The sequence below is a fragment of the Camellia sinensis genome, chromosome 5 (assembly GCF_055761805.1).
Source record: "Camellia sinensis isolate YWXY chromosome 5, ASM5576180v1, whole genome shotgun sequence".
NCBI lineage: Eukaryota > Viridiplantae > Streptophyta > Magnoliopsida > Ericales > Theaceae > Camellia > Camellia sinensis.
This window is the reverse complement of record NC_138965.1, coordinates 195,424,723-195,449,740: the sequence shown is the minus strand read 5'-3', so window position 1 is coordinate 195,449,740 and position 25,018 is coordinate 195,424,723. Positions and strand designations below refer to the sequence as shown.

Sequence of the window (25,018 nt, the reverse complement as noted above, 5' to 3'; positions counted from 1 at the left end):
TATTGCATGTCTTTTAATCTTATAAAATCTTAATATGAGGGATAATTCCAAATTACAATACACCCATGATGTTTGTTTAAAATATGAATTATCTTTATAATTTTGAAAATTACATCTTGCCCCCTAAAATTTCTAATTTTATAACAAATAATCTCTTTTATTAATAAATCATCATGTTAATTAACAGGTTTTAATGATATCAAAAATTTATTTTAATTAATAATTCAGGTAATTTAATTATTGTATAGGAGAGAAGTTAGAAATTTTATTTTTTTCAATTAATTCTGTTAAATAAAATATTGGGACAATTTGGGAAGTTGGTAAAAAATCAACTTTTTGACTTTTTACCAACTTCTTTAAAAAAAGTCACAAAAATGCTAAAAAAAAATTAAAAAGTCAGCTTTTCACTAATTTTTCAAAACACTCCATTATAACAATTGAGAATTTATAATTTTCAAATTATATGGACAAACTATATTTTAAACAAAATTCATGTGTATATTTATAATTTATTTATTTATTTATCTATTGATAATAAAATATTCATTAAAATAAAAAGCATATATCAGTCAAATGTCGTTTGCAACAGATGATGAAATTTCCATGTACTAGCCTATTCAACACGCCATTCATCGTATTTTATTACTAAACACAAGCCTGACACATAAATAAAAACACAATGCTTCGCTTGGGCTTGTGTCCGTAGCCCATTATTTTTATGTATAGATTATTTATTAAAAAAATTATTCATAAAAATATTAGATTAGATTAATTTAATAATTATAGTAGATAGATGATTTAACGCTTTGTTTTTATTAAAAAAAAAAATGAAAGACAAGTATAATTTTAAAATTAAATCTTTTATTTTTTAAAAATAAATATAATTAAATCATAAGATTACAATTATCAAATCAAATTATTTTATTATTTTATGAATATATATGATTTACACGCAAAAACCTAAAAAATCAATGGATCAAATTATTTAAATGGAATCATTAGAATTCATTTTTAAAAAGTCTCATGAATTATGTGGTATATAAGTACACATGACAACAAACATGGTGCTCCAAATACAAATCATAAGCTAGGAAGATTATAGCCATAGCAAAGAAATCTTTTTATTTTATTTTTTAGGGAGGGGGGAGAGAGATGTATGTTACAAGGCCTCTTTCATACTACCTAAGATCTCCTGAATATCTTTCATTACCACCAGAGGGTCCAAACTCTGGTTATTTGGTAATCCAAGACGAAGAATCAGAGACTACTACTTGTTTCGGATTGTGTAAGAATCGGTATCTAATCGATCTGCCTTTCCCGCAGAACAAGAACCTCACTGTTAGATACTCGTCCGGTTCGGGGGAGAACAGACATGTTTCATATGATGATGCTACCTTTGTTCCAGTTTTAAATCAGCCACTGTCTTCCAATCTGTATTATGCAATAAAGCCACATGGGTCTCGTAAAGGGTATGTATACTATGCAATAGCTGAATCAAAAACTTACTGATTTGAGATTTTCTGTTTGTTTGAGCCTATTTTTCCTTCATTTTCTTGCTTGCCAATTGACATAATTTGTTTATGCTCTGTCTGCACATCATATAACAGTGTTAAATTTAGATGGTAATTGTGGTTGGTGATGGGCAATAATTAAGGTCTTCTCATGGGTCAAACATAGCTCTGCCCAAGTACAATTATTCATGAACTTAGGATCAATATTGAATAAGTAATTTTAATGAAGAGAATATGCCCAACTGCATGATCATATTTTCATTATCTAATTAATGATGATATATATTTTGAAAGTAAAAATTGATATTGTACTATACACTTTGGACGAATTTTCTCAATTACTAGTTGCATGTTAGAATCTGAATCTGTCCCTGGATTGGAATGTATTGCTAGGTTTATCTTACTACTTGATTTTGATTGCCTTCACAGGGAAGCATATGCTTGTTCAAGAGAGGAAGACATGCGTACCTGTTGTTTTTGCAACTGCATTCGAGACGTTGACCCAAGACCTCTAGATCCTAATGACATATGTCAGCAATTTCAGATCATTCCTTATGCAACAGCTTGCAGAAGTGGTGGTACATTTTATGCTACATCAATTTTACCAGATGCTTTTCCTCCGTACTTCTTAAGAAGAAAAGGGTGGGAAATTTATACCAAAACACCCAAAAACTATGAACTAGGTGAAGCGCTAGGCATCAATACTGCCCTCCGTGCCAGCCTTCCAGCATTCGATTTCCCACTATCCTACAAGAGCTCAGAAGCCATTGTTGTGGGGAAGTGGTATTGTCCTTTCATGTTTATCAAAGACGGAACACTGAGAGATCAGATGAAAATATCAATGTTTTATGAGATGACACTTGAGCAAAGATGGGAGCAAATATTCACTTGTGAAAATGGTTACAATCAAGGGAACGTTGTGTCTGTGGATGTCTCAGTCCAAAGAGAAATGGTCACTGCGGCGGGTAGAGAAGCGGTGTGGGATGAGAATAATGTGGCCACTGGGGTGATTTGGTTTACGAGCTTTGGTGGTGTAGGAGAGGAAGTGAATATTGGTTTGAGCTCGCTAATCGTTGATCGGATGAAATGGGAGCACGAGAGAGGAGGGTGGCCTCGCAGCGAAAAAAGGCAAGTGAGGGTGAATAAAACAGAGGAGTATGCTGGGATTGGTGTTGGTGGGTGGAGTAGGTTTGGTTGCTATCTGCTGGTTGAGAGGTTTGTGTTGAAAAGAATGGATGGAAGTGTGGTATTAACCTATGATTTCAAGCACACTCATGTGATTAGGAGCAAATGGGAATGAAAGAGTTTGGAATTCTTACAAACTTCCATTCATCTTTATGATCTTATGTGTATATGATGTTGTTTGATTCTATGCTTGTATTTTATTTTAATTTTTTGAAAGGAGGAGACGAATAAGAAAATTTAAATGAGCTTGTTTTTATTTCTTTTTTGTATATATAATATGACCTTGTTTATATTGTTTGAACAGTGGTGCTAGGGACCCCAGCACCCTCAGTAGGCAAAAATAATTTTTTATTTTTATTTTTCCTTCCAATCACCCAGTGCCACGTGGCACTGGGGGGTCATTGGGGGTCGGTTTTATTGGGGGTCTGCCGCATTTTTCTTGTTTGAATGCTTGTGTTGGATCATGGAATTCATTTTCTTTGTTTATCTTCCTGATCAAAACTAATTTTTCTTGGAAGAATAAAGTAGTCTTTCCACTAATTTATCATCTTTTGAGAATAAAAAGAATAATACTATCTAATTAGTGTACTAACTAATGTATTAATAGATAATGTGACACAATTTTAAAGGTTTTGAGTATTTGTAATTTGTATAATAGGTGAAATCAGTAATAATGCCATAACACTGGTTGGTACACTAATTAACATATTAATTGGTTTATATAGCACCACCAGAATAAAAATTTAGATAAAAAAAGCTTTTATTGAATATGTAACACCAACAAGGTTAACCAATCCCAACATGCATTTAGGATTAGAAATCCCAAGTTTAATGGCCAAGAAGCTACACAATAATGTAGAGAAAATTATGACAAAAAAACTCTACATTATATTTTTGTAATAAAATAAATCTTGATTTTTAATTTTATCAATTTAATTTCAAGATGATGAATGTGGAGCAACACACTTTTCGTGTGGACGATTTTGTTATTTTATAATTTTAATAAATGCATCAATTAAATTGTCTTATGTGTGTTTATAACATTTGCTAGACAATTTGCTTCAATCGTTTAGGATTAGTTCATTGGTGATTTATTTTTATCTTTATTTTTATTTTTTGTTATTGTTTTTGTAGATTTTTTTTTAAAATTTTAAAAAAATTTAAATTTCTAAAATGTAATTGACTTGACGAATCATAAAAATTTAAAAAGTTTCAATAGGCCAAATTTTCTTTTTAAAAAATTTATTATTTATTTATTTGGTATGTTCAGTTAACTCTTTTTAGATTTTTTCAAAATTTTTAATTGTAGCCACATGAATTTATCTCTATCTTTAAATTAATTAAAGACAAATGTAATTTTGAAAAAAGAAAATTCTAAACATACAAAAATTTATATAAAAAATTTGACAAGAATGATACGATAATACCATTATTGTAAATAGATCTATCTTCAATGATTGTTTTGAAGTAAAAGGTTCATAATAAGTAATATCATTATGTATAAATTTTTTATTTATATTACATTACTCTTTTAAAAATAAGCTATTTACATTTTTAACATTAATATAAGAAAGTCATATTGTGACCATTATCGAATTAATTTAATTTTTTATACAATAATTTAGATTGAAAAATGAAGGGAAAAACAGCTCACTGGTACTATAAAAAATTAATTACTTATTAATAAAAAAATTATAATTTATAATATTTATTATTAATTTGTAAATATTTTTTTAAACTTTATATTGAAATGTAAGTTTGCAAAAAACAAAGAGAAAATTAGTTTAAGCTCCATCTTCTATTTTTAGTAATGAGAGAGGTCCACAAAATTATTTTGTGATGTGTAAGGTCCATCACCCACCCCCATGTATATCTCACTCACCCAAAATGAGTCAATTCCTAAAAAAGTACAAATCCAAACTCCAATTTCTTTTGATTTCAATTTGATTTGACTTTCTTTGATTTTAATGGCTATGGAAGACAGAGAAATTCATTCTTCCTAATTTCCTCCTGTTTCGTTTCCCTTAAAAAGATTGCAAAATTAAAATAATTGGATTACCTTCTCGTGTTTGTGATTCCAATGCTTCAAATAATATCATGCATGTTTATTTCAAATTGATTTGATCGTAATCCTCTGTATCTGGGTGACGAGTTTGATTAGTGAAATGTATACATGCATTGGATGTGAACGTGGGAAGGGCTCACTACAAAAATTTCGGTTTTTGTGATGGCAAAATGCCGTCACAAATACTAAAAATGCCGTCTCAAAACTTTTTTGCGACGGCAATTGACTTTTAGCGACGACAAGTGGAGAGTCACAACAAAGGGCGTTGTTAAAAGTTTTTAACAACGGCAAAGTGCCGTCACCTTTTGTTAAAACCTATCACCTACTTCACCCACTTAAACCTACTCCACTAAACCTAACCCACTACACCACTACCACCTCACCTACTCCACTAAACCTAACCCACTACACCACTACCACCTCCACTTCACCTACTCCTTACCTACTACACACTCACCCTCTTCTATATATAGGAATCATGAATCATTGTAATAAATATAACATTACATCAATCAATAATACATACAATTTATTCTCTCTCTATCAATTTATTTTTACATGGTATCAGAGCAAGGTTAACAACCTAGTAATTTTGCTTCACCGGCGGGCGGCAACCTCGCCTTAGCCGCTCGCCGGACGATGAGAAAACTAAGCACATAACATGTCTGCCATACCTCCCAACAACGGCCACAATCGGTGCCACTATGGTCTCCTCATGTCAGACCCCCCTCCAGCAGGTCTTTCTGCTCCTGCTCTCAAGCTTGGTGTAACATAATCATCTTGGTCCAGCTCCATGCTTCCACCTTCCCATAGATCATTTTCACTGATCATGTCCCAAGAATTTCCTTCTTCAGCCAAATTTTGCGAAACTGATGCCTGGGCACTCTCTAGCTTTTCAAGGAAATCAGAGCATTCAAATCTAGATTTTAGAAGATCACACAACTCGTCGGCGAAGGAACCCATTTCCTCGTCCCATGGCTCCAGAGACCCTACATGTTCGACATCCGAACTCGTCCCCACACCTTCTCTTCCATCTCCGGCACCAAAGATCTCCAAATGGTCAACCTCACTCTTCGTCTTCCTCACTCTGAAAACATTGCTCTGTTGCTCCTCCGCAACACCCACTCTCGAGCTCCCTCTCGGCAAACACTGCTACTATCCTCCGAACCACTGATCTCCGAACCGTCTCCAAGAAGAACAACAAGATCTTCGTGGAGTTCCATACTGCAAACAGCTTGCTCACTGTGCTTGCTGGATCTGCTGAAAGAGCTCTTACCCTGTGAATCAATGTATGGTCAAAGAGACAGAGGTAGTGGTTGAAGAGACCAATATAACTCTGGAGCCAACCCATGTGCACTTTCTTTTATTCTACTTTTTGGTCCATAATTCCACCACCTCCCTTCTTTTCTTTTTTCTAAACCATCTTTTTGTCCCACCGCCCAAATTTTATTTTTTATTATAAAACTTAATTGGTGCTCTATTTTTATTCATTATTATATATTCATCATCACCATGCTTATCATTTCATCACTATCTCCGTACTTTTTTATTATTCGATTCCCTTACTTTTCAAAAAAAAAACAAAAAAACAAAAAACAAAAAAAACAAAAACAAAAACAAAAACATTCATCATTCCACAAACTCATTTTATTCATGTCGGGGCTCACCCCGATCCCCATTTTACATCAAAAAAAAAAAAAAAAAACAACAACAAAACAATCACACCCACAGTGGGATTTTTCTTCTCTACTCTTGTCACGACCCAAACCCGGCCCTATGGGTTTAGTACCGTAACCGGCCAGTAATCCGAGATTACCGAAGGCCTGCAGAACAGTAATACAGTAAAACAGAGTACAGGGCCTGGCGGAAGCCAATACAGTCATTAAACAATGTCCAATGAGCTGTGACAGTCTGTATGCCAAAAAGATTTTTCATGCATTCATACATATATATATAAACAGCACATAACAGTGTGCACAGTATTTACATTCATTCAAACTAGGGACTCTACCCTAGATAACGGTACAGTGAACAGTCAGTCTATACAGAACAGTTAGACAGAATGAAGACAGGCGGGGGAAAAACAAACAAAACACCCCCAAGCCATAGCATGGCAACTCGGAACCTCGCAGTGAGGCACAAAGGCTGGCTTGACAAAACTGGAGTTACCCTGACGCTCCTAGCTCCGATCTGGTGCCTGTACACCTACATATATATATGAGCAGTGAGCTAAAGCCCAGTGAATAACATAATGCGTAAAGGGGTTTAGAATGAATGTCCTTACAGTAATGAAAACAGTTCAATTCAACCAGTATTTCAGTTGTTCAGTACAGTAAACAGTCATATGTGGTACATCCATTAGCATAACAGTAACAGTAGGTCTTAAAAGACCGAACAGTAATGATGGCCATCAGTCAGTAAACAGTAGTGGTTCCACGAGGGAACCGACAGAGAATTCTGTCGCAATAACAGTAACAGTAAACAGTAGGTACTAAGGATGCCACAGTACAGTTCAGAAATAAAGGACATACATTCATTCAGTAAATAATACCAGTTCAGTAAACAGTTCAGTTCAGTATTCAAAAGATAATCAGTTGAACATATCTTTACACAATTGTTACTCACAGAGTTCTGGGCTACAGTATGCTAGAGCGTGTCTCTCCAGTCGCCAACCCTACACAGTTAACAGATTGAACACACTAAGCTACACAGTTGGGAAATAACATAACTTAATCCCTAATTTGCCTCGGTGTGTTCTACATCTATATCCTCAATAAGATGCCTTAAACTAGGCCTAAGAATGCCTAGAATGGGATGAGGGTGCAAAGATGCGATCAGAAAACAGTTTCAGAATTTTCAGAAAAACAGAGTCCCGCTCGAGCGCAGGTTTCCCCGCTCGAGCGGTCATGCAACAAAGGTACACGCTCGAGCGTAAACTTTCCCGCTCGAGCGTACTGTAAAAGTACTGGATGGGTGAAATCTCCGCTCGACGCACGCTCGAGCTTGAGACAAACTACGCTCGAGCGCCCAATCCTACGCTCGAGCGGACAGTAAAACAGTGCAGAGAGATGCTGGATGCTCGGATTCTACGCTCGAGCGTAAGTGTGAAATCTGGAAAACCCAGATTGCACCTCCAAGCTCAAACTCAAGTTAAAATGCATCAAAACCGATCCTCTTGGGCTCATTTTCTGGAAAACATTTATAAACACATAGAATAACATGTCCCAAAGCTCAATTTGAGAAATCAAAGCCCAAGGGTGTTTAATTCAAACTCAATTTCAAACCATTTTCAAGAACATGATGAACATGCAAACATGCATGAATTCAAATCATTTTGAAGCTCCACTTTGATGCTCTAAGGAGCCAAATCTTTTCAAAACATGGTGAAATCATGGACTTAACATAGTTATGAACATGCATGTAACATCCTTGCCATGAAATCACTCAACGTCTACAATACATACATGCATGCAAGGGGTGAGCTTCAATGCTAGCTCAAATGAGCTCAAATCTTTCAAAAACATGATAGCAACATGAATTACAACAACATTATGCACATGCATGCAACAATTGAGCTCTGATTCAACATGATAAGACTAAAACATGCCTTAGATCACTAGAGGCTCAAGAATCATGCAAGAGCAATCTTAAGGACAACAATGAGGGGTTGAAAATCACCTAAGTCTTGAATGCAAGATGAACAAGCTCAACTATGCAATCTTAAGCTTTAAATCCTTCAATTTCCAAGCAATTCAAGCCAAAACTCTCAAGAACAACTCAACTCTCTCTCACTCTCTAACTTGGTCGGTTGAGGCAAGAAGAGGAGGGCTGAGTAAATGTTTTGATAAAGCATACACAAGGCTTCAAATATGAGTAAACAAAGGCCCCACTAGATGGCAAAAGTGTAATTAAGTCCAACTCTTCAATTGGCTTATTTTAATCTAATTTAATCATACCTAATCAGTTTTCAGATAATTATACCATAAGATCATATTAATTATGAGGGTCATGAAACATCAATCGGTTTCTAATTCGGCCGCCGATAAGGCCTTTAATTAGCAGCTTAAACATATAAGCATGAACAGATAATCATGCAGTCAAACAGATAGGATGCAATTCAACTAACATATACTCAATCAATTCGGTTTCCAATTTCAGTCATTATCCGTTTCGTTTAACAGTAATCGGTGATTAACGGTAATCAATCGGTCATAAATCAGTAAACAGTACGAGGGTTGTTACAGTCTCCCCTCCTTATAAAGAGTTTAGTCCTCTAAACTCGAGTTACCTTCATTCTGGAAGAAAACAGGATTCAGTGGGAACAGTTCAGGATATCGTTTGGCCATGTCATCTTCCCTTTCCCAAGTGGCATACACGCCACCGTGGTTTTGCCAGTCAACTTTCACTAACGGGATCTCTTTGTTCCTCAGTTTCTTGATCCGTCTGTTTACAATCTGTATAGGTCGTTCCTCGTATGTGTAGTCATCACTCAACACTACGTGGGTAGGCTCTATTACATGGAAGGGATCCCGGAGATAGTCTCTTAACATAGAAATGTGGAAAACATTATGCATGTGTTCCATTTCAGGAGGGAGCGCAACCTGATACGCCACCGGATTAATTTTCTCAATAATCTCATATGGTCCGACGTATCTCGGTGCTAACTTGCCTTTGACTCCGAAACGAGTCTGGCCCTTCATCGGTGTCACTTTCACAAAAACGTGATCACCCACTTCATATTCTCGGTCTCGTCTTCTAATATCTGCATAACTCTTTTGTTTGCTCTGCGCAGTTTTCAATCTTTGCTGTATCAGTTTCACTTTTTCAGTTGTTTCATATACAATCTCGGGCCCAAGCAAAGGCCCATCTCCAACTTCTGCCCAGCAAATTGGAGATCTACATTTTCTGCCATACAATGCCTCAAAAGGCGCCATACCAATACTCGAATGGTAGCTGTTGTTGTAGGCGAATTCGGCTAAGGGCAAATGGCTTTCCCAGTCTCCCTGAAAATCAAGGACACACATTCTCAGTAAATCCTCCAGAGTTTGGATGGTCCTTTCAGATTGGCCATCTGTCTGAGGATGATAGGCACTACTCAGTCTCAGTTCAGTACCCAATGCAGTCTGTAGGCTTTGCCAAAACCTCGATGTAAACTTCGAATCCCTGTCAGAAACAATAGACACAGGCACTCCATGCAGTCTCACAATTTCATTAATATAAATCACGGCCAATCTATCCGCATTATAAATTGTCTTGACAGGTAAGAAGTGAGCAGATTTAGTCAGTCTATCAACAATAACCCAAATTGAATCCATACCTTTTCTGGAGCGAGGTAACCCAACGATAAAATCCATCGTGATATGCTCCCATTTCCATTCTGGTATGGGTAGGGGTTGCAATAATCCGGCAGGTCGTTGATGTTCAGCTTTGACCTGTTGGCAATGAAGACATTTGGACACAAAGTCGGCAATTTCTTTCTTCATTCCTGGCCACCAGAAATTCGGTTTTAGATCTTGGTACATTTTCGTGTTCCCCGGATGGATAGACAATTTCGAATTGTGGCCCTCTTGCAGAACTCTTCTTTTCAGTTCAGTATCATTCGGTACACACAGTCTTTCTTGAAATTTCAGTACATTATTCTCAAGGTTGAATCCCGGTCTCGGTTTAGATTCTCTTTCTTCGATGATCTTCTTCAAGAAATCATCCAGTTGCTGTTTTTCTTTAACCTCTTCGATCAGTGCCGGTTGAGCTGAAATAGCAGCTAAGATTCCACCTTGTTCTCTCAAAACAATTTCAATTTCAGATTTTTCAAGGTCACAAAGCAACTCTTTCTGTCCTGTAAGCAAACAGGCTAAGTTTCCAATCGATTTCCAGCTCAATGCATCGGCAACGGTATTGGCTTTTCCCGGATGGTACAATATCTGTAGGTCATAGTCTTTAATCAGTTCCAGCCATCTCCGCTGTCTCATGTTCAGTTCTTTCTGTGTGAAGAAATACTTTAAACTCTTGTGGTCGGTGTATACTTCACATGTCACCCCGTACAGATAGTGACGCCAGATTTTCAGTGCAAATACTACTGCAGCAAGTTCCAGATCATGGGTCGGGTAGTTCTTTTCATGCGGTCTCAGTTGACGGGAAGCATAAGCAATAACTTTCCCATTCTGCATTAAAACACATCCCAAACCCTTATGAGAAGCATCACTAAATACAGTATAACCATCCGTACCTGATGGTAAGGTAAGAACCGGTGCAGTCACTAATCGAGTTTTCAACTCCTGAAAAGCAGATTCTCTTTGGTCAGTCCAGTCAAATGATGTCCCCTTCTGAGTTAACTGAGTCAATGGTAGAGCAATTTTGGAGAAATCTTTGACAAATCTTCTGTAGTATCCAGCCAATCCCAAAAAGCTTCGGACTTCAGTTACATTTGTCGGTCTAGGCCAGTTCACTACAGCTTCAATTTTCTGCGGGTCAACAGAAATTCCATCTTTGCTAACAACATGCCCCAAAAACATAACATGATCAAGCCAAAATTCACATTTAGACAGTTTAGCATACAGTTTCTGTTCTCTTAAGGTTTGTAGGGCAAGTCTCAGATGATGTTCATGTTCTTCTATACTCTTGGAGTAAATCAATATGTCATCAATAAGTACAACAATAAAATTGTCAAGGTATGGTTTAAAGATTCTGTTCATGAGGTCCATAAATGCAGCTGGTGCATTCGTGACTCCAAAAGGCATAACTAAAAATTCGTAATGTCCATACCTCGTTCTAAAAGCAGTTTTATCAATGTCTTCTGGTTTAACCTTCAATTGATGATATCCGGATCTAAGATCAATCTTGGAAAATACTTTAGCACCCTGTAACTGATCAAACAGGTCATCAATACGCGGTAATGGGTATTTATTCTTCACAGTTACCTTATTCAGTTCACGGTAGTCAATGCACAGTCTCAGTGAGCCGTCTTTCTTCTTTACAAACAAAACAGGAGCGCCCCATGGCGAAGTGCTAGGTCTGATGAACTTTTTGTCTAACAGTTCTTGCAATTGCCCTTTCAGTTCTTTCAGTTCAGTTGGAGCCATTCGGTAAGGAGCTTTAGAAACCGGCTGTGTTCCGGGAATCACATCAACGGTAAATTCAATTTCCCTGTCAGTCAAATCTCCTGGAAGATTATCTGGAAAAACATCTGGAAATTCTCTGACTATAGGAATGCAATTCACATCAGTTTTAACACTATCATCAGTAGACACAGTCAGTACAGAACACAGATATCCTTTACACCCCTTTCTAATTAATTTAACAGCCTTCACAGATGAAATCAGATACGGGGGAGGTACTACTCCAACCCCATTAAACACAAATTCAGGCAGACCAGGTGGACGGAAAACAACTTGCTTGGTCACACAGTCAATAGTGGCATGATATTTTTGTAACCAATCCATCCCCAGTATTACATCAAAATGATCAATGTTCAATGGCAGTAAATCAATAAACAGATGCATATCCCCAACAATAATTTCACATGCGGGGTACATATATGCACATGTCATGGATCCCCCTACGGGCGATGATACGGCTAGCAGATAGTTCATAGGTTCTAAGGGTCTATTCAATTTTCGCGAAAAAGCATGCGATACATAAGAATGTGTAGACCCCGAATCAATCAATACATATGCATTTTGTGTACAAATAGAGAGAATACCTGACACAACGGTCTCGGTATTCTGCACATCTCCCGGTACTAGTGCGAACACTCGGCCTTGCCTCACAGGCTCTTTCCCGGTAGCTTTAGGGTTAGGCTTTGGCGGAGCATTTGATGCTGCGCCGCTGGCTGCAGCTTTGCTATTGCTTTGAGGAGCAGAAGGGCAATCTTTAACCATGTGGCCCACCTTGCCACACCTGTAACAGGCTCCAGATAATTTGTAGCAAACTCCTTTATGATTTTTCCCACATTCAGAACAGGGCGGTATTGTACGGTTTCCTTGACTAGAAGTAGTCATTGACCCTGTGTTTTGCTTTTTGTTCAACGGGTTGTGCTTGCCTTTCTTGAATTTGAAACCCTGCCTTTTTCCATGCCATTCAGTTGTTGGTGTTTCAGATTGTTTCACTGCTGCAATGTTCGACTCGGCCATCAATGCCCGGTCGAGAACACCCACAAAAGTCGGTAGTTTCAAAACATTTATCCGGTCAAGTATTGCCACATTAAGGCCACCTTCAAATTTTCTGGCCTTCTTATATTCAGTATCCACCATGTGCGGTGCATAACGGGCAAGTTCAGTAAATTTGGTTTCATACTCTGAAACGGACATTGTGCCCTGCTTCAGCTGTTCAAATTCAGTCACTTTTCTATCCCTGACACACTGAGGGAAGTACTTTTCAAAGAAGGACTCCTTGAACTGAGCCCAAGTCATAACAGTGCTTGTATCGCGGATCAACATCCACCACCTTCTAGCTTCTTCTTGGAGGGTGAAGGTAGCTAACAATACCTTATTCGCTTCTGAGCACGGAAACACTTCAAATAGTTTCTCTGTTTCCAGAACCCAAGCTTCAGCTTTTAACGGTTCAAGGCCTCCCTGAAAGGATGGCGGTTTCATTTTGCTGAACTTCTGGGTCAGAGCAATAATATCCCCATCATTCACATTCACATTAGGTTCCGGCTGAACCGGAGGAGGAGGAGGTGGGGGCTGTTGGTTCTGTTGTTGTTCAAGTCTAGCAGTTATCAGTTCTATCATTCTTTCCATTCTTTCCATTCTTGCCTCAGTAGATGAGGACTCAGGTTCATTTGCATTGTCCATTTCACTATAAGCAGTTATAACAGTTTTAAACATAAGCAGTCATTTGTTTAACAGTTTAACACATTAGCATGTATTCGGTCATAACATAACCACACACTTATCATGCTCATGAGATGCCCTAATGACTTTTCTAGGACACCCTATAGCTCATTTGGACACGTGTGTGCGGTATAACTCGTGGTTAAGTATCGCTCTGATACCACTCTGTCACGACCCAAACCCGGCCCTATGGGTTTAGTACCGTAACCGGCCAGTAATCCGAGATTACCGAAGGCCTGCAGAACAGTAATACAGTAAAACAGAGTACAGGGCCTGGCGGAAGCCAATACAGTCATTAAACAATGTCCAATGAGCTGTGACAGTCTGTATGCCAAAAAGATTTTTCATGCATTCATACATATATATATAAACAGCACATAACAGTGTGCACAGTATTTACATTCATTCAAACTAGGGACTCTACCCTAGATAACGGTACAGTGAACAGTCAGTCTATACAGAACAGTTAGACAGAATGAAGACAGGCGGGGGAAAAACAAACAAAACACCCCCAAGCCATAGCATGGCAACTCGGAACCTCGCAGTGAGGCACAAAGGCTGGCTTGACAAAACTGGAGTTACCCTGACGCTCCTAGCTCCGATCTGGTGCCTGTACACCTACATATATATATGAGCAGTGAGCTAAAGCCCAGTGAATAACATAATGCGTAAAGGGGTTTAGAATGAATGTCCTTACAGTAATGAAAACAGTTCAATTCAACCAGTATTTCAGTTGTTCAGTACAGTAAACAGTCATATGTGGTACATCCATTAGCATAACAGTAACAGTAGGTCTTAAAAGACCGAACAGTAATGATGGCCATCAGTCAGTAAACAGTAGTGGTTCCACGAGGGAACCGACAGAGAATTCTGTCGCAGTAACAGTAACAGTAAACAGTAGGTACTAAGGATGCCACAGTACAGTTCAGAAATAAAGGACATACATTCATTCAGTAAATAATACCAGTTCAGTAAACAGTTCAGTTCAGTATTCAAAAGATAATCAGTTGAACATATCTTTACACAATTGTTACTCACAGAGTTCTGGGCTACAGTATGCTAGAGCGTGTCTCTCCAGTCGCCAACCCTACACAGTTAACAGATTGAACACACTAAGCTACACAGTTGGGAAATAACATAACTTAATCCCTAATTTGCCTCGGTGTGTTCTACATCTATATCCTCAATAAGATGCCTTAAACTAGGCCTAAGAATGCCTAGAATGGGATGAGGGTGCAAAGATGCGATCAGAAAACAGTTTCAGAATTTTCAGAAAAACAGAGTCCCGCTCGAGCGCAGGTTTCCCCGCTCGAGCGGTCATGCAACAAAGGTACACGCTCGAGCGTAAACTTTCCCGCTCGAGCGTACTGTAAAAGTACTGGATGGGTGAAATCTCCGCTCGACGCACGCTCGAGCTTGAGACAAACTACGCTCGAGCGCCCAATCCTACGCTCGAGCGGACAGTAAAACAGTGCAGAGAGATGCTGGATGCTCGGATTCTCCGCTCGAGCGTCACTTCCTACGCTCGAGCGTAAGTGCGAAATCTGGAAAACCCAGATTGCACCTCCAAGCTCAAACTCAAGTTAAAATGCATCAAAACCGATCCTCTTGGGCTCATTTTCTGGAAAACATTTATAAACACATAGAATAACATGTCCCAAAGCTCAATTTGAGAAATCAAAGCCCAAGGGTGTTTAATTCAAACTCAATTTCAAACCATTTTCAAGAACATGATGAACATGCAAACATGCATGAATTCAAATCATTTTGAAGCTCCACTTTGATGCTCTAAGGAGCCAAATCTTTTCAAAACATGGTGAAATCATGGACTTAACATAGTTATGAACATGCATGTAACATCCTTGCCATGAAATCACTCAACGTCTACAATACATACATGCATGCAAGGGGTGAGCTTCAATGCTAGCTCAAATGAGCTCAAATCTTTCAAAAACATGATAGCAACATGAATTACAACAACATTATGCACATGCATGCAACAATTGAGCTCTGATTCAACATGATAAGACTAAAACATGCCTTAGATCACTAGAGGCTCAAGAATCATGCAAGAGCAATCTTAAGGACAACAATGAGGGGTTGAAAATCACCTAAGTCTTGAATGCAAGATGAACAAGCTCAACTATGCAATCTTAAGCTTTAAATCCTTCAATTTCCAAGCAATTCAAGCCAAAACTCTCAAGAACAACTCAACTCTCTCTCACTCTCTAACTTGGTCGGTTGAGGCAAGAAGAGGAGGGCTGAGTAAATGTTTTGATAAAGCATACACAAGGCTTCAAATATGAGTAAACAAAGGCCCCACTAGATGGCAAAAGTGTAATTAAGTCCAACTCTTCAATTGGCTTATTTTAATCTAATTTAATCATACCTAATCAGTTTTCAGATAATTATACCATAAGATCATATTAATTATGAGGGTCATGAAACATCAATCGGTTTCTAATTCGGCCGCCGATAAGGCCTTTAATTAGCAGCTTAAACATATAAGCATGAACAGATAATCATGCAGTCAAACAGATAGGATGCAATTCAACTAACATATACTCAATCAATTCGGTTTCCAATTTCAGTCATTATCCGTTTCGTTTAACAGTAATCGGTGATTAACGGTAATCAATCGGTCATAAATCAGTAAACAGTACGAGGGTTGTTACAACTCTGCAGCCGGTCTCTTCTTCTTGCCTCCGTCTTGGACGGCCCTTGACGGTGTTGCCTCCGTGTTTCCTAGACCACCAAGCACGTTGCCTTCTCCCTGCTCCTCCACTACAGCATATGGTGGACCTCCAAATCGGAACATCACGGTGGCCTTCCACTTCAGCTCCTTGTTTTCTGCCTTTAGCACACTTATCTCTGCTCGCGCATCCTTATACATGCGTTGGAGCAGAGCCAGCTGGGAGTTTAACTGTTGCACCTCATTTGTTCTGCTCTGCAGCCGGTGCGACAAGTTTGTGACCGCAGTCATGGTTTCCACACATGACTTCAGAGTATACTGATTGGCCTCAATATCAGTTTGCACCGCCATTTTTTGCTCCACCGACCGCATCGGAAAGTTCAACGGAGCAAACACAGAGGTGTTTGGTTGAGGTTCACTGGCCACGGCACCAGTTCTCTCTCTTGTTGACTCATTGAGGTCGGGAAAGAGAGTGAGCAGCCCACGGGAAGACGAAGCCATTTTCTGGGCAACAGAGTGTTATAGCGTATTACAGAGTTTCTCTCTCAGCAAAACGAAGAATTTTTCAGAGGTTTCTCTCAGTTTTTCTGTCTCAGCTTCTGCCTCAGCCTCAGCCTCCGTCTTGGTTAAATAGCCGAGGCAGCCACGCGTATCGCGCGCCACTTGATGCCAGACGACAAACGGGCGCGCCAGCCAAGGCACTCATGTGCCTCGCCATCATATCTGGCACGCCTTTTTATGGATTGGGCACGCCTTTTGATGGCACGCCTTTTGATAGATTGGGCACACCTTTTGAGGGTGCGACTTTTTAGGGGTCCGACAAGACTCTGTAAACTGTCCCGACATTGATTCCGGTTAGCTCCTTCAAGCGTCCGACAAGACTCTGTAAACTGTCCCGACATTGATTCCGGTTAGCTCCTTCATGGGTCCGACAAGACTCTGTAAACTGTCCCGACATTGATTTCGGTTAGTTTCTACAAGGGTCCAGCAAGACTCCGTAAACTGTCACAACAACTATCACAACATTGTCTGCTACAACTGTCCGACATGACCCCATAAACTGTCTTCTACATCGGTCTGACACAACCATCCAGTGTCCTCTACAACGTTATGACACCACCATACAGTGTCTTCACCATCGGTCTGACACGACCATACAGTGTCTCCTATCCTCTTTTCTTTTATGTATTCGTCTATTTTCTTGTTTTGTTACTCTCTCCAAACTCAAGTTGGCTAGTTCCTATCCCCCTTGAGTTTGCGGGGGGCTGTTAAAACCGATCACCTACTTCACCCACTTAAACCTACTCCACTAAACCTAACCCACTACACCACTACCACCTCACCTACTCCACTAAACCTAACCCACTACACCACTACCACCTCCACTTCACCTACTCCTTACCTACTACACACTCACCCTCTTCTATATATAGGAATCATGAATCATTGTAATAAATATAACATTACATCAATCAATAATACATACAATTTATTCTCTCTCTATCAATTTATTTTTACACCTTTTTTGTGCTACGGCAAAGTTGCCTTTTTGCGACGGAATTATATTGTCAGCATTAATATGTAAAAGTCTGAGATTTTTTGAGACGGCACTGTGTTGCAGTTGCTAAAAGTGTTATTTGCGACGGCAAAAAATGCCATCGCGAAAGTGTTTTTATTTGCGACTGGATACTTGCTGTCACTAAAAGGTTATTTGAGACAGCACGACATGTCGTCTCTAAAAGGTTATTTGAGACAGTATGACAACCCCTAATATTATCCACAACACATTGTCAAAAACATTCTTCTCTATATGCATCACATCAAAGTTGTGTCTTATTAGATTGTGCTCCAAATATAGCAGTTCATAAAAGATACTTTTTTTCTTCCAGCTATGGATGCAATGTCCAACTTTCTCCTTCTTTACTTGTCTCCTATGCCTCTCCTTAAGGTCATCCCTCTTGTATTGGGTTAAAATACCCTCAAATTCAAATTGTAGCAGCATCTCAGTTGTAGACAACAATTTTGGTTTGGGTCTGACTTCCTGACTACCATCAAATGATACTTTATCCTTCCGAAATTTATGGCCACTAGGTAAAAATCTGCGATGACCCAAGTATGATTGTTTCCTACTATGCTTCAACCAACACAATGTAGTTTCCTTATTGCAACAAGGACATGCATATTTGCCTTTAGTGCTCCATTCTGACATGTTTGCATATGTAGGAAAATCACTAATTGTCCACAATAAAGCTGCATGCATTTGAAACATTTGATTTGTTGATGCATCAAATGTGGAGACACCATCATTCCATAGTTCTTTCAACTCCTCAATCAACGGTTGCATATACATATCAATCTTGTCACCAGGTCCTTTCGGGCCATCAATAAGCACGAATAAAATTAGAAATGGTTGCTTCATGCACATCGATGGTGGCAAGTTGTATGGAATGAGTACAACAGGCCAAGTGTTATAAACTATGTTCATTGTCCTGAATGGGTTAAAACCATTAGATGTTAAGCCAAGCCTTACACTTCGGCAATCATTACTAAAGTTAATATTACGACGGTCAAAATCTTTCCAAGCAAGAGAATCTGTAGGATGCCTAAAGACACCGTCATCAGTTCGTTTCTCTGCATGCCATCTTATTAACTTAGCCGTCTTGGATGACATAAACAACCTCTGTAACCTTGTCTTTAAAGGAAAATACCTCATTTATTTTGCAGCTATTCGTTTGCCACCTTTGTTAGGACCATTTGAACTACTATCACCATTTGATTTCAATCTAGAACTGTTGCATATGACACATTTATCAAGATTGGCGTCCTCGTTTCGAAACAACATGAAACTGTTGGGACATGCATCCCACGTCTCATACGTAAAGCCTAAATCTGTTATGACCTTTTGAGCTTTATAATATGAGTCCGGGAGTTTCACACCCAACGGAAACGCCTCATTCAATAACTCAAGCAACATGTCAACAGACTTGTCTGTCCACTGATTAAGCACCTTAAGATGTAAAAGTCGAACAATGAATGACAAAGATGTGAACTTCTGACAACCAGGATACAATTCACTTTGTGCATCTTGAAGAAGTTTGAAAGACTTTGCAATCACTGCATTTGGACCAAGCTGGGGTTCAGATGCATGGGGATCAAGCCCCTGTGGTTCATAACCTTCAACACTTGTACCGGCATGTGTATTTCCCATAGCCCCTTGTTCATTCCAACCATATCATCCCCAATGTCTAAATTAGCCAATGTTTCATTCTCTTGATTACCATGCAAAGATACGTAAGATTCCCCATGATTAATCCAATGCTTGTACTTTTTTAAAAAACCATTCAAAATCAGATGCTCCCGTACACCCTCTCACACAAGATGGTATCGATTCTCACATTTCCTACATGGACAACTAATCATTGAACCTTCAACCCTATTGGTGTAGGCAAACACAAGGAATTGATCAATCCCATTAATGTATTCCCTCGACATCCTATCTATCAAATCAATCCAACTCTTATCCATGATCTATACTTCCCTCAAATACACACTTCACTTCTTTTGTAATCTTCTCAACAGTATATATAAATATATTTAAATGCCAGTCATTTTCTACATGCATATGTGTTTCCCACCATTAATTTGCTTCAGGAAAACTTACTGGGAGATATACATCTCACATGCAAAACAAATATGTCCTAGAAAAAAAATATAATTACAACAAATGTAAGGGTCATAATGATATAGGATTATGAGGGAGGCAGATAGACAAAGAATGGCAAAATTAGTCATATTTACAATAAATATGCCCTAGACAAAAATATAGTTACAACAAATTACTAATTAGCTGACAAAAGTGTTAAACAACAAATATGCCCAAAAGTGTTATTTTGGGCTCAAAGATGGCCCAAAATAAGCCTATAAAACTATAAATTTCCAACAATTTTCATTTATATAATACTATATTTATCAAGTTTTCATGTCATTTATCATCTCACATATCAACATGTAATGGGTTCACCACTTAAACTCTCTCTCTCACACACACACAGGTCTTATAATTTTATCTGTTCAAAATGCTCTCTATTTGTATAAAGCTCACACACACACAGATATATATAAACATATGTTATTCACACAAAAAAAAAAAAAATTATCTGCTAACAACAACAACAAAGATAATTTTATTTGTTCAAAATTAGACACCTACACATCAAAATAACAAAACTAATAATAATAATAATAATAATAACAAAAAAGGCAATCACAAATCTGTTGTTTTTCAAATGGATAACATCTTCATCTTTTGATCTGAGAAATACATTGATTTCATATTCAACATCCAGATCTAGAAAACCAACCTCCACAAACTATAGATACTCAATAAAAACCAAACTAATTTAGTGAAGAGGCAACCTTCAGCTATTCAAAAGAAGACAGACTGTGTAATGACCAAAATATAAAAATTCAATTAAACAAATAAATTGAATTCCAAGGATGAGAACCAAGGAATGCAATGTGTTAATGTATTCTTGCATAGAAACTTTCATAAAGTCAAAACTTGTTTCAATAATGTTGATCATTCATCATTCCTAATCTAAAATAACTGAATATAAATATCTTAAACAATGTTTCAATGTTCTTGCATAAAACTTTAAATCCTAAAATTCATTTCAGTTCTAGCGCCAGCAAAAAGCATGATAAATTAGCAGTGTGTGTGTGTGTGTGTGTGTGTGTGAGAGAGAGAGAGAGAGAGAGAGAGAGAGAGAACATACTGACTGAGCTTGCGCACGAGAGAGAGATCGTAATACGCCGTCGCCGCACCATCGCAAGCCGTCGTCGCTCGTCGACAGAGAGATTGTCAGTGAACACTCGCCGTCGTCACTCGTCAAGAACCTACCCGTCACACGAACTCCTTGTGATTGTGATTGTGATACACAAACTCGAACTCGTCTCCGTGATTGGGAACTCGAACTCGTCTTTGCGATTGTGATACACGAACTCGAACTCGTCTTTGTGATTGGGAATTGGAAATAATATATAAAGTTTTAGGGATTTTTAGGGTTTTGAGGGAGAATGGTGTTAGGGATTTTTGGGGTTTGGGGGGTTTTGATTGAGTGCCATTGGGCTGAAGGAGGGAGATGAATTTTTCAGTACTATTTGCGACTGTATAGATAAACCGTCACAAATGATCAAATCCATTTATTAAAATGATGTCATTTTAATAAGGGTTTTTTTTGCGACAGAGAATTCCCATCACAAATGTCCACTATTTGCGATGGTAAATTTCACCCGTCTCAAAAAAAAAAAAAAAAAAATTTGCGACGGTACACAATGCATCACGAATACTTCCATATTTAAGAGACTTTTTGCTATGTGCTTATTAGCAACGGGGAAACTACCGTCGCAGAAGATATTTATTTGAGACGGCTTCCTATGCCGTCGCAAAAGATCACTTTTTGCGAGGAGATACACACCGTCACAAAAAATTTCGTGTTTTATACCCACTTTTCTTGTAGTGGCTGAACATGTGCTCACGCACAAGAGACTACTTCATCTGGTAGAAGACCTTACTGCTTGACTTGTATTTGCAGTTTGTCTTATGCAGGTTGTTAGTATATACTTGTTAATTAGAATAGCTTTAGCTTTATAATTGTTAATTGTATAGCTTTACTTTATACTTTCGGTGTAATTGTTAATTGTATAGCTTTACTTTATGCTTTCGGTGGTAGTGGGTTTTTTGGTATCCAATGCCCATATTTCTCTCTATAAAGAGAGACTTCATTCTCTTTGTAACATATAACAAATATTGAAACATTTCAGAGTCTCTCTCTCGCTCTCTAGCTTCTCTCACTCTCTCAAACTAATCTATCTCTTGCTCTCTAGCTTCTCTCACTCTCTCAAACTAATCTTTCACAGGTAATCAGAATTTGGATTTGTTTCATTGTCAATCTAGACCCCTTTGCCATAAATTCATTAAATGATGATCCTTGTATTTTCCTTTGTCAACAGAAACAAATCGTGTCATGTCATGTGGTGGAATAGAGGTGAACAAAGTTAGAGAAATTTGTGAATAAAGTTAAAAAAAAATTAGGTTTGAGAGATCTTAAACATTATAAAAATATTAAACATCGAGAGATCTTAAACATTATAAAAATATTAAATACCTTTTATACTATAAAATTTTAATATTAGGAAGCTTAAAAATAAAATCCCAAAAACAAATAATTAAAGGCCGGTGAATACCGGGTCAATGGGCCGAACTTGTACGTGTTGATCAGATTGTCTCGCCCTCTATTATAATAACAACCCATCAATATATTTTGACTTTTCAAATAAAGGCCAGTGAATACCGGGTCAATGGGCCGAACTTGTAAGTGTTGATCAGATTGTCTTATCCTCAATTATAATAACAACCCATCAATGTATTTTGACTTTTCAAATAATGTCTTTGTCCACCATCAAATAATAATAATAATAATAATAATTGGATTTTCATGATTTTTTTAGAAAATTAAAATTTGTATTTTTTATTTTCACTGAATTTTTTTGATATTCTAAGTATTTTTTTTAATTTTTAGATATACCTAACACAAATACATTTAAAAATATAATATTTGTGAAAAAAAAATCTTTAAAAAATTCATTAAATACCAAAAATATAAATAAAAAAATTACAAGAATTCAATACATTTTGTTATATTTTTGTGTATTTATTTATTTTTAAAAATATTTTTTTTAAAATAATTTACTTTTTAGATACATCTAAGTAAGGTGTATCTAAAAAAAAATTGCTTGAAATTTTAAAAATATTTACTAAAAATAAAAAAATACTCAAAAACATAAAACTCAATTTTCAAATAATTGAATCTAAAAAATTGAAACCAAACACACTGAATTTCTTTGTCAATAGAAGTTATCGATCAGTCCTGTTGTGATTAGTGAAAGAAATAAAACTCACGATTCTATATTAATTGATTAAAAAATAAGTAATGATTGAGACCAACACCCACAAGACCCCAACAAGACCTCTACAAATCTGAACCACTCATGATATGAATTTTACATATACTTACATATATATAAAAGGACAAAATTACTTCGAGAGTGGGGGATCATCCAAGAGGGGTCGAAACATTTTCTTAAATAATTTTTCCTTTGTCAGGGATGAATGGAACTTTGAAACAGCCACGTGTTCCAAAACATCCTAATGGGCCTATATAATTACACTTGTAACCATTTGATCTCAGTCGCATGGGATGGGATTCTATGTGCTACTGAGTTGGATTTCATTGGGTAGCACCTAGCTTGTTTGAATGCCCAAGCTGTTTGAATTCGTTCAACACACGCTTTTATGTCACAATTTTGGTACTATCCCTGGAATGGAAACAAATGAAGGATTCAACTTGATCACCCACGACTCTATTTTAATAATTTGATTTATTTTAAGATTTTTTAAATTTTAACATGTAGATTATTCATATTTTAAAAAAGGACAAATTACATATACCCCTCGAGGTTTAGCTAAATTACAGATACCCCTTGAAGTTTGAGAAATTACAAATTCTTCCCTGAATGCTATATGTACATAACAAATTAGGGGGTAATTTATTATGAAATATAAACCTCAGGAAGTAAATTATTATGAAAATACAAACCTCAAGAGGCGGGATGTAATTTTCAAAATTTTAGAGGAGTATCTGTAATTTAGCTAAACCTTGAGGGAGGTATATGTAATTTGCCCTTTAAAAAAATTATATTGATATGATACTTATAATCATGTAATTTTATCATCGACATAATTTCATATTGCCAATTTAATCCATCCAATTTTAATTAATTTAATGTAACAACCTCTCTACTCATAGCTAATTAGTTGAGTTGGATGTTGCATCCCCACTTCCTATCAAAGATGGGCCTTGAGTAGCCTCTCTAGCCCTTGTGGTAGTCTCTGCCCAAGTTTGTTTACCATATAAGCCTATTTTGAGAAGTGACTTTTTTTTTGATATTATTTTATTTTATTTTATTTAAATATTTAAAAAAAATAAAAAAATAATGCGATTTAAATAAATCAATAAACTAATTTTTTTTCCAATTGTCAATAGGATTGTGCAAAATTCCTCTAAAACCGCACCAATTCGCATTAATTTGTACCGCTTTATCCGTTAACCGTAAATCAAATTTTAAAATTTATAATTCGCCTTCGAAATCACTTCGTTCCACTACACTATAGCTAATATATATATATATATATATATTTTGCCAAATTACAAACACTCCCTCGAGGTTTGATGAAAATACAGATTCTCTCCTGAGGTTTGAGAAATTACATCCCGCCCTCTGAGGTTTATATTTTCATAACAGATTGCCCCCTGAGGTTTTTATTTTCATACATATTCCCCCCTAATTTCTCCTAATTTGTTATGAAAATTTGACCCTCATGAGGCAATTTGTAATTTCTCAAACTTCAGGAAGGAATTTATATTTTTACCAAACCTCGAGGGGGTGTTTGTAATTTGCCCTATATATTTTAACCTCTAATGAAATATCAAAATAAAAATGAGTGTGAGAGAGATTTAAAATGTGAAATTTATTACAAATTAGTAGTTATATATGAAACATATTATGTGAAATTAGTTTATGTTATCTATATGTAAAAAAATATTGTGCAAATTAGTATTATATATTATACAAATGTTTGATAATTGGTTAAAATATTCTTCAATCTTCAAAT

General features: G+C 37.1%; 1 protein-coding gene across 1 annotated transcript; it reads left to right on the top strand.

The window, feature by feature from the left end:
- The first annotated feature begins 999 nt into the window (after positions 1-999).
- On the top strand, positions 1,000-2,997 carry LOC145791106 (uncharacterized). Its single transcript, XM_082871002.1, has 2 exons — positions 1,000-1,469; positions 1,941-2,997. The coding sequence occupies exons 1-2, from the start codon at positions 1,153-1,155 to the stop codon at positions 2,809-2,811; spliced, it is 1,188 nt and encodes a 395-aa protein (XP_082727128.1). The 5' UTR covers positions 1,000-1,152; the 3' UTR covers positions 2,812-2,997.
- The last annotated feature ends 22,021 nt before the right edge of the window (positions 2,998-25,018 follow it).

Excerpts from the sequence above, each read along its gene's own strand:
- LOC145791106 (XM_082871002.1), top strand. The coding sequence starts at position 1,153 with ATGTATGTTACAAGGCCTCTTTCATACTACCTAAGATCTCCTGAATAT. Across the intron at positions 1,470-1,940 it reads CCACATGGGTCTCGTAAAGG|GGAAGCATATGCTTGTTCAA; the intron begins GTATGTATACTA and ends TTGCCTTCACAG.